General features: G+C 43.8%; 1 protein-coding gene across 1 annotated transcript; it reads right to left on the bottom strand.

Annotated features, from left to right (window-relative positions):
- Nucleotides 1-4493: 4493 nt before the first annotated feature.
- Nucleotides 4494-8120, bottom strand: etsrp (ETS1-related protein). The gene is made up of 7 exons (XM_068757471.1): nt 8039-8120; nt 6926-7045; nt 6751-6825; nt 6519-6659; nt 6169-6429; nt 5584-5702; nt 4494-5274 (listed from the first exon to the last, which is right to left on the bottom strand). Exons 1-7 carry the CDS (start codon nt 8118-8120, stop codon nt 5017-5019), a joined length of 1056 nt encoding a protein of 351 aa, XP_068613572.1. The 3' UTR covers nt 4494-5016.
- Between the last annotated feature and the right edge of the window lie 2754 nt (nt 8121-10874).

Raw genomic sequence — 10874 nt, 5'->3', positions numbered from 1 at the left:
TTCTGTCACATTGCTGTGAATATGAAAAGACACGGTGCCTAAAAACAGACGACAAGCAGTCAGGTCTAAGAGCTTTAAAGTACCAGCGGAACAAATTAGCTTAAATAACAAAATTACACTGTTAACTAATGAGAAAAACTTGGGAGCTAAAATGGAGCTTGATGTCAGAATGAAAATATATATAATTACAATTACATATCAAGCTCCATGTACTGAAAAACAATGTAAGAATGCAAATCTAAATTACAGGCTACGGTAATTCCAAAATTTAAATGTCTCAAATTCTTCTTTAAAATTATAAATCGGTAATTTAGGCGACATATTTAGTCTCCTTTTTTCCTCTTAACTTGAGAGAACAGATCAGTTATCGATCTGATAAAATCGTTAAAGATTACTCAGTGACGCTCCAAATTTAACATGAGGGTCACCTTTGAGAAAGCAGCTTTAGAACTGTGGTCCCAATTACGCAAGACATTAAGTTTTATCACACAGTTTAACATGTTTGTTTTCCTTTAACTTTGAACGCTGACTAGAACCGCTAGCAAAAAAATACGATATAAGAGATCAACGAAAAAAACTACGTTTCAGAGGAAGATATATTCACTAGTCTGAGACCTGAACGAAAAACAAAATCACAAGACATTAAATAACGGATAAAGTTCTCATGATACACACAACGTTAATATCGACAGGGAAACGGGTCATCTGCCGTTCTTTTTCGTCTATTTCCGGGTTTTTCTTCTTCATGTATTAAATTAGCAGTTGCCAATAGCTTTCAGTTGCAGGAGCGCCATCGTGTGGATTGGATGATAGATAGATTAGCTAGAATGGATGGCTACATTCCTGTCCCCCCTCCAGACGTCTAACATTATTTAATTCTACAGTTTTTCTTTTGTACAGGCTTAGATGCTGTTTTCCCGCTGGTTAGTCGGCACTAACCGTGAGGAATCCCGGTAGATCCACGCGAGAAACCGGCGTGCATATCCATGACTCAGAGGAAGTTGTATTGTTTTCTTGTGCTTTTATTTTGTTACTCTGACTTCTTCCTCCGAGTTCTGCTTCCGGGGGGCGTCTCCATATGGGTTCACGGCAAGCCAATCAGAATTGGTATTTACGATAACTTTCGCCGCCTCACTGAAGACGCGCGAACACGAAAACAGCAACGCGAAGCCGCTTCCAGACTCAAACAACGAAGAAAAACGACTTAAAATGCCCCAAATGACAATCAAGAAAGCCATTTTATCCGCGTTGGAGAATGTTGATTTCCAAAAGTTCTGTTTCCATCTTCGCGATCGGAGAGAAGAACCACGGGTCACTCGTAGAGCCACGGAGAATAAAGACGTGTACGAGATCAGCGACCTCCTGGTTTCAACTTTCACAGAACCGAAGGCTCTGCAAGTGACTCTGGAGTTGCTGGAAGGAATGGGGTGCAGCGAAGAAGCGGAGAAACTGGGTAAGAAAATATAAGACCCGGAAGTTAAAGTTATATAATGGCGTCCGTTTGTCAGTCTGTCTGTCTGTCCGCACGTCTCAAGTTCTAACTCAAAGTTCTGGACGGGTCTGGATGAAATTTTCTGGAAATGTTGGGAATGTTACCAGGAACAGATGATTCAACTTTGGTAATGATCCAGAAGAGATTCTGGATTCTGGATCACTCTGAATAAATACTTATTCCACAGCTGATTATTGAGAGTATAGCATGGCAATAAATATCATAGTTCAGATGTATGTGTTAATACTGTTTCATCTTTTTTTTAACTGTTCTTTTGCTTTTCTTTACAGATTCCATCACCAAAATCTGTTTTGATGTAAGCTCATTTTCCTAGAATGAAATTCAAAAATGTCTCTTTATTTGAGCATCTCATCAAAAAACACTCACCTTGGTCTTACTGCGTCGTTGTTTTTCTTCTTCTTCTTTAGGAAGGTGACCCTACTTTCCCCAAAACCTCAACGGGGGGGGTGAAGACCGAAGCCTCACAGGAGGCCCAGAATTACTTGACAGGCCAGAAGCATCTACTGGCTCCTCGTACTCAAAGTTCTGTGATGGCAAAGAATCTCAAGGAGGTGGAGGATGCAGCGAAGGCTCTGGTTTCCTCTGAGGGCGGCGATCCGAGTCGTGAGAGGCTTGTTCTGAGCAGGTTTATAATTCAAACCTTCAAGTGGCTGCTGGAGAATGATCTCGGCTACGGGGTTAATTTGATAGCGAGCCACCAGGATGAAACCAAGGGAATGGTCACAAATCAAGACGGTCCCCTGATGGCCAACAAGGTAGACCTTTAATAATCTAACCTTCTAGTTAAAGCAGGAATAGCCTCTCCTCCTTCCATCCTCACTTTCACCGCAGGGAAGCTACTGGTGTGTTCAATGGGCAAGATGGGATTTCATTATAGTGTGGTTATTTATTTACTTCTTTTTCTTCTATCTGTTTTTGGCACCTAACTGGTCCCACATAATTCGAATTTTCCCCCCATTCATTCCCGATAGAGATGAATAAATTGTTATACATTGTCAACACGAGTCATTCCTGATACTTTCAGTGACAGACGGCATTCACGTGAACCGTTACACCCCCTAGTGTTTACATATACCAAGTAGAATTTAAAATATATTAACAAAAATGACAGAGACATTTCACAGGAACCGCTTTACCCACAGCAAACAAATGCTATTCCATGATGAATCGTCTTCTGACTCTGATTCTTACGGCTTTCATGAGGACTAATGACTTCTTTTTCTTGAAAGAACTCGCTGACCCGGTACGCGACTCGTTATCCTGAGTTTACGAGAGAAGTCCGAAGGCATCGTCTGGTTCAGCAGCCAGGCCCGGAGGGACGTGAGCTTGTTGGCTTTGGTAAATGTGCCTCAATGACCCTGGAGAAGTTGTACGAGTCACAGGCCATGGAGGAGATCAGGTACGATGGAATGCTGCTGAGAATTGGATTGTTTTGGTGTTGGTTTGCCAGCAAATGTTAACTTTTGCTTCCTTCTAAAGTTACGTCGACTTCCTTCGGAACAAGAATGATTTTACTGCTGGGTCCAAAATGGAGGTTGCTATCCAGTACGTCTTGAAACGTGACAAAAGCAAGAAGAGAGCCAATGGGATGAGAGGCCAGCCCACTGCTGCCCCACGGTTTGGAAACAGTTCTGCTGTAGTGATGGGTGGACGGACATTACAAACCATCATCCGTGTGGTTAATGTATTCTTATTTTATCCAAAGGCACAGTCTGACTGAGCAGCCAGGCCCGGACGGACGTGAGCTTGTCGGCTTCGGTAAATATGCCTCGACAACCCTGAAGAAGTTGTACGAGTCAAAGGCCAAGGAGAAGATCAGGTACGATGGAATGCTGCTGAGAATTGGATTGTTTCGGTGTTGGTTTGCCAGCAAATGTTAACGTTTGCTTCCTTCTAAAGATACGTCGACTTCCTTCGGAACAAGAATAATTTTACTCCTGGGTCTAAAATGGAGGTTGCTATCCAGTACGTCTTGAAACGTGACAAAAGCAAGAAGAGAGCCAATGGGATGAGAGGCCAGCCCACTGCTGCCCCACGGTTTGGAAACAGTTCTGCTGTAGTGACTACAAACCATCATCTGTGTTGTTAATGTATTTTTATTTTATCTAGATGATTTATCTAGACACTCAGTTTTCTCTTTCTCAGCCCCAAACACAGGAAGCTGAGAGCGATATAAAGGAGCACGCATCCTGTCCTGTGTCTGGGTGAAACAGGAAAACCAAAGATGACGGGAATCTCTGGAATCTTTTGCTCTCTTCCGTGCTTGGACGTAGCAGTCTGTCTGAGGACTGACTCTTTTATACCTTCTTTTTTTTCCTCTGTTTTTCCTAACTTTCACTCATTTATTTTGTTGCATGTTGTTCAAATAGAGCAAAGCTTTTCCATACAGAAAAATATATGGAAGGCGGGGCTACTATCAGTGAACATGGACAAACTCAGGGTACCATTCTGGTGCTGTAGTCGCGCTGTTGCCTCACAGCAAGAGGGTCACGGGTTCAAATCCAACTCTGGGCAAAATTAACAAAATCAGTCACATTTACAGTAGGTAAATTTTGCTTAAAAAAGAAAAACGGCGTACAACACAACTCTACATTATTTTGCAGAAAGGCAGCACATCCTGCAAACGGCAGCCTCTGATTGGCTGACTGTAAAATCTGTCTTTTGTTCCTTCTTTCTTGATAAAGTCTCCATCTGAAAAAGGTTTCCCGAGTCTTACTACAAGGTGAGCTACTTCATAGCTAGCTATGTTAGCGTTCTCTGGTATAAATGTGATGGGGTTTTTTACATATAAATGTCAAACCACCCATCAAAATGGGCCAAAGTGAGTGATCTTTTTTTGTAGCTACATAGATCATAAACACAGTAGAATAAAATCTGAAAGTCATGTTTAGTATCGGAAGCGTGCATTTCATAATCCAGATGAACAAAACAACTTGTCCAGAATGAAACTCTTTTGACACGCATTGTATATTTATATACAGTTTATTTACACACACAAAGAAAAATCATCACATGGCCTCAAACTTTCACAGTGAGTGCCTGAAAATAATCTCAATGTATTTATCATGATTAAAAACAGAGGTAGACATGAGCTTTGTTTCATATATATATATAGAAATGCACAAAACTACATGGTAAACGTATAAACACTATTTACACACCAATTTCTTCTTAGAAACACATTTTAGAAAAATAGGACTGCAGATGGCATCTATTTCTAGTGCTTAAAATGCCACTGGGGTGTTCCTGTGTTGCAGCTACTGAGGTTCAAGACTCTCGCTATTACGTGTCAAGCAACGGAAGACTTTTATTTAGCATCAACACTGAATGCACGGCGAGTTTTTTCCCTGAAATGCAGTTTAACTTTACTTCATTGCCCGTGAGGATAGCGTAGGTTAGCACTGTTCACTGTGTTTGGGCTACTCCCTGAAGACGTGCTGGTTCCCCCTGACCCGGCGCCACCCAGAGTCCCGGCACCCGTTCTCTATTGTGAAGCCCACGTTTCACTGCCGTGGTCCGCCGCTGGTGCCCCCGGCGCATTGCCACGACTCTGTGTCAACGGGCAAAACGTTCAGGCTGGTCAGGACCTCCTGCGCTGTCTTTCCCAGCATGCCTTGCACGTCGCACACAAAGCGGTAAACGTAGCGTTTGCCCGCCGTCTTGTGGATGATGTTCTTGTGGTAGTAGTAGCGCAGGCCGCGGCTCAGCTTCTCGTAGTTCATCTTGGGCTTGTTTTTGCACTGGCCCCAGCGCTTGGCCACCTGTTGGGATCAGAGCAGAAAACACTTGATAGCGTTCGTAGGTTTGGATCCGTGGTACCCAGACTCGGATTCAGGCCTGTCCAAAGGGTCACCAGATCAATTTGGGCGATTGTGAGTAAAGCATCAGAAAATATAGCTTTTTTTTTTTTTTTGGCCTAATTTAAGTCGAATAAGCAAACCCCCTGCAAAGACACCGCTAACCAATGCACCACTGCTCACTGGACAAGGTAAGGCAAATCGGTTAACGCTCAGTTCCGAGTTGCTTTCAACGAGTGTCGCATCATAGACGGCTCCGTGAAGGTTCCTCACCTCGGTGGGGTCGGACATCTTGAACTCCCACCCGTCTCCCGTCCAGCAGATGAAAGATCTGCAGGCAGAGTCCAGAAGCAACTCCAGTAGAAACTGCCACAGCTGAATTGGACCAGAGCCTGGAGGAGGAAACAAGTTCTTTCGGTGATTAAATGGGTTAGAGGGGGTCAAAAGGGGGTCGCTACAGAACGCAAAAGTAAATGTAGCAACGCATCTGTGTGAAAACGAGCCACACCGGGTCAAAGTTCAATTCAATAAACTCATAGCTAAATGAAATTCAATAATCCAAATCAAGAAAGGGTCTGTCTCTGTGTTGCCCTGCGACGGACTGGCGGCTTGTCCAGGGTGTACCCCGCCTCTCGCCCATTGACTGCTGGGATTGGCTCCAGCTTGGCCCGCGACCCGATGACGGAATAAGCGGTTGGGTAACGAATGAATGAATGAAAATCAAGAAAGGTGGAACCAACTTTCTATATTATGTGTAAATAGAATGTTTAAGTTGTTATTACTCAATGTGGTCCTGATTTAGATGAGTAACTTGAAATATAACTCTAAAAGGATGTCTATCAGAGATGGAATTCCCACCTGGATAAGCCGACATTCCCGTCACGTGCCCCTCTCTCTCCGGCCTCGGCGGGGGGTTGTGTTTACGTTTCACCACGCGAGGGCAGTAATGCTCCGAGGGCTGGGGGCTCCTGTTGGCGGGGCAGGAGGCGGGAGGCTGGTGCGACAGGGGGGCAGTAAAGCTGGGGGAGGAGTACCCAGGCCAGAAGGATGACAGCTGCCTCTGCCCTTCAGAGTCGTACAGCTCAGTCGAGTGACACGAGTAGCTCTGATCTGCCTCACCTGGAAGAAGGAGACAGATTTAACCCCGAGTGACGAAAGACAGGCCGCATGTAGGGCGTTTTTAAAAACCGCAAGGTGAAATGTCTTACTCTGTAGTGTATTTGCCCCTTTTCCAGTGAGAAAGGGGCTGTGGCTGCCCTCCATGGCCGGGCTGAACTGCCCGCTCTGGGGCTCCAGGCTCTGGTACGGCTCCTGGTATCCAGTTTGGGGCTGTTCTCCCATCAGGCCATCTGCTTATATAGCAAAGGAAGCGCGTCATGAACAGATTTAAAATAAAATAAAACAAGGAATATTTTACATCCATGACTCTCCAAGGCTCACCGTGCGGATACGAGGCCCACCAGTTGAACTCCTGACATGAGTCCAGGTTGAAGAGGGCGGCGTCGCCGGCGCTGGCTGGGACAAAACGTCAAAAATAAAAAACCGTGAGATGCAAAAAAAAGTCCAACGTTAATAGCCAGGAAAGCGTGCTTAGCGTGCGTCCCGAGGTTTTTACCTTTGGCGTCGTACGGGTGGGGCGCTTTGGGTGCCGCTGTGTAGCTGATGTCTGTGACGTAGTGCTGCTGTGAGGGTTCTTTACTGTCTAACAGAAAAGACAGGTCTTCACAAGGGTAGTCTGGCGGTTAAACACAATACACACAGCTGGAGTCAGTCAATGACAATGAAGTGCAGGATAGAGGCACAGCTGGAGCCCCCCCCCCAGTCATATAGCTTTACAGCAATGCTTAAATAAGAGAAGAATACCTCTCAATATTTATCCAGCTGTTTTTCAAATATGGTTTTGCTTATTTATTTATTTTGATGCGTTTGCATCAGATGGTCTTGCAGTCGAACTTTGAGAAAGCACTGATATGTTTTCTTTTTCGGCCTTTGGAGCATCGAACTTGCACCGTTTCCATTAATGCTCTCACAGATTAAAGGTTTCAGTAAGTTGCTATTTCTGTCCATGCTGCAATAAACTGGATTTATAGTCTGCCAGGGGGGCATTTGAAGGGATTTTGAAAACGTATTCTGTTTAGTATATAAGCGTAAATAATCATTGTTTGTCCTTTAGGCAGGATGTTAACTGCAACAAACATAGACAAATGAGAAAGATGTCAAATCAGTATAGCAAGCACTCTGCAGGTTGCTTCAGCTCAATGGATGAAGGCTGCCCGGAGGAAACAAGGGAAGGAGGGGGAGGAAGAGAGAGGAGGAAACCCCAGCGGAGGGAGCGTGACAGAGTAGTGATGGAAGGATGGGGAGTGGGGGGGGGGAGGCACTCTAAATCTGTTGGAGGAGGAAGTCTGGAGGAAAGGATTAGGGAAGACACAGAGGGAGTGTCTTTAACCTGACCACCCTGCTGCTCCCCGGCTTTGCCTACATCAGCCGATTCAAGCATTAGTCGTCGTCGTCCCCCCCCCTGATCCCATGAGACACAGAGAGAGAGAGCCCACGGGTGTCAAGGTCTCATGGAGAAAGCTCTGACAGATGTGATGATGCCGTCTGTCCAGATATTTCCTCTGTCCTTCGGCTTCTCAGATTGACAGGAAACAGACTCGTCTCCGTCTGGCCCGTTGAAGGTTTAAAACCGTCACCAGTAAGTTCTGATGGCGAGTTCTACACTCACCATAGGAGCCAAAGTCGAACCCAGCCGGGACCTCCTGCGTCCTGAAGTCCTCTGTGTGATACCCCGTCTGGCAGACCTCCATCTGTGTCAGAAGGCATGCAAGCATTGATTATTGATCGATATCTGGAGGCCGAAGCAGCGATGAAACTTGTTGTAGGTAAAGAGCGACCGACAGATTATTGTTCTGATTATACACAATTCATCATTCGCTTTGTCAAATCTCAGATAATGGAAAAAAAACGTCACAATCCCGATTATATTTGGTTACGTGAACACAACATGCGCAGATGTTATGAATGAATGGCGTAAACTTGAACGTGTTAAAATGGAAACGCACCTTTATTGTCGCGTCTTTGCTGTCTTTTCTGTCCCCCGGTCGGATGACGGTGTCCCAGTACATTATTTACCGTATCTGGGTCGACTGGTCGGTCCCGGGACGAGCTGGTTCGGTTTTAAACGCAGCGGAGGTGGGCGGGGCGCGCGCCCGCTGTGCGTCGTGACCAGGTTTGTATAATAATCGTGACGTCAGCAGCCCCTTCCCCTCCATTCCCGCCCCCCCTCCTCGAGCAATAAACGACATACCGACGGTAAAGGTTTTTATGTTAATATAAAAAAAAGAAGCGTCTGACGATGACGTAAGATCCACAAAAAATGTACCACAGACGTATTTGACGTCACTCACAAGGATAATTTATCAATAAAAGAAGAAAATCGATACATTTGAAGAGATTCGATCATCTGAAATTCAATTTCAGACCAATTTCAGATCATCATCAACTCTTCTTTGAATTCAGATTCCCATGAAATGACATCAAAGGAAATCACGTGACCAGACCAGCGTATTCAGCGCCAATTGGGGTAAATTGGTCGATGTGATCAGTTCTTCTATCAGTTTGGATGGAGAAGACAAAATATAAATTTGGGAGGATATTCAAAATAGCGAAAAGCACAATAACATTTTAGTAAAAGGATGGAAGAAGGACTGAACAAAAGAAATAAGGGCAGACCATAATTATGTTATTGTGACTCAGGCGGTTCCCGAAATTAAACCTGTAATGATGTTATTTGATCATATATTTATTGATTAATCGATTTAAAAAATAAAAGATTGATTTTATCCGCTGCACCTCACCCAGATGTGAAGACAAAACCTCTGGAATACAATAAACACCGGAAATGACAGAAAATTAACAGGCAACTTAAGTTTTCAGTAAAAAAAAACAAATATTTAAAGACAAAGCTGATGGTCGGGTCAATAAGAATATTTAAAGCTCAATTACCATCATGGATTTAAGGGGGCGCTATTTAAGTGTCTTAAAAAGGCTGAATTAAACCCTGTGCACCTCTTTATCTTTGAATGCCTCTGGAGGTGAAACACGAAGAATCCAGAGAGCGGCGCGCTCACCGAGTGGCCTTCGCGTATTTGGAAGCTGATTGTATCTGAGCCACCGTTTTGGGTGGGGATGAAGTGCTGCGGTCTTTTGAAATCAGAGCAGTCTGTTTCTAATGAGGTGGCAGGAAGAAAAAAAAAAATCTCTATATCTTTAGAAACCATTCGACAAAACAATGGCCCGTAAAAAACGCACAAGTGCGCAATGAAGAAAGTCTGAAATCACGGCGTGAGTGGCTGCAGGAGATAAGGCCGAGCCCGGGGTCTTGTATAAACAAACATTACACGCACACGCACACACACATTCTGGGGGATGGACCCATCTGGAAAAGTTGAGCTGGGTGAAATCGTGCGCGTCGTTGGGAGACGGGAGTCGTGATTGGGAGCCCCACCTCAAGACAAGGACACAACAGGGATAAAGTTACACAACACGAAGTGATTAACGGCCGTCTGCACAATCAGAACTGCACCGTGGATAGATCCACAGTGGGCTGGAGGTTAAAGGGGGAGGGGGAGCACAAAATCAGTCATTAAAGTTAAAATAATCAAGGTTTTATGTGCGCCAGAGAACGAAAAGTGTCCAAAGTTGCGAGAAAGCAACACTTTGGTTGCAAACATCATGAATAATAACAATAAATACTATTCAGATATGCATTTCAGGGGAAATGAAAGTAATATGTTATAAAAGTTCAGGTTTTAGAATAAAAAGTAGCAATAAATAAAAGATTCTGTCAAAAATGTCAAATGTTTTGCACAAGGTTGTGTGAAATAATAAGCTTCATAAAAACTCATCTGAGACAAATCCCACTCCAGAATGAGAATGAAATCAGATTCCAACCTCTAAAGTTCCTAAATAGCGTAACGTCCCATTTCAGTACTTCTTTGATGTGTCTGGGATCTTGTTTATTTCTTTTTTATTATAAATATCAAACAGTTTTTGAGTTATGGTGGTCCAGAAACGAATCCTGATCATTAATAATTTAACCATTTCACATAAAGTGTAACATTATGTTCAATATAAATCACAAAGGGAAGGACTATCTGAAGAGAAAACGCCTTTTTAAACTCTTCCTTTCATCAAGCATGAAAACATGACACGTTTTCAATCTGACCTTTTGGAGATTCTTGCTTCTCATGCACATGATAGTCAGATAAATGCATTTCATGTGTGAGAGGGAAGAACTTATACATAAATAAAACAAAAAAAAATCACAATCTGAGCACTGATTCCTTGTGATCTAAACACACACATTGTTTTCTTTCTCTTTTTTTTCCACATCTGCTGGTTTCATGAGGAGCAGCTTCAGCGCTTTCGGTGTCAAGAGTGACTTCACTTCCCAATTTAGAGAGAGAGAGAGAGAGAGAGAGAGAGAGAGCGGAAAAAAAACTTGCCATCCGGTTATGGTCTGTGAGCAAAAAAATGTAACTGCAATGGTTTGCGACATC

Source organism: Brachionichthys hirsutus, chromosome 3 (genome assembly GCF_040956055.1).
Source record: "Brachionichthys hirsutus isolate HB-005 chromosome 3, CSIRO-AGI_Bhir_v1, whole genome shotgun sequence".
NCBI lineage: Eukaryota > Metazoa > Chordata > Actinopteri > Lophiiformes > Brachionichthyidae > Brachionichthys > Brachionichthys hirsutus.
This window is presented reverse-complemented; position numbering and strand designations above follow the sequence as displayed.

What these genes read in the sequence shown, in the direction of transcription:
- etsrp (XM_068757471.1), bottom strand. Translation starts at nt 8,120, where the DNA reads ATGGAGGTCTGCCAGACGGGGTATCACACAGAGGACTTCAGGACGCAG. An exon ending in GGGAATGTCGGCTTATCCAG is followed by an intron (nt 5,703 to 6,168) that starts GTGGGAATTCCA and finishes TTCCTCCTCCAG; the next exon opens with GCTCTGGTCCAATTCAGCTG. An exon ending in AGATGTCCGACCCCACCGAG is followed by an intron (nt 5,275 to 5,583) that starts GTGAGGAACCTT and finishes TGATCCCAACAG; the next exon opens with GTGGCCAAGCGCTGGGGCCA.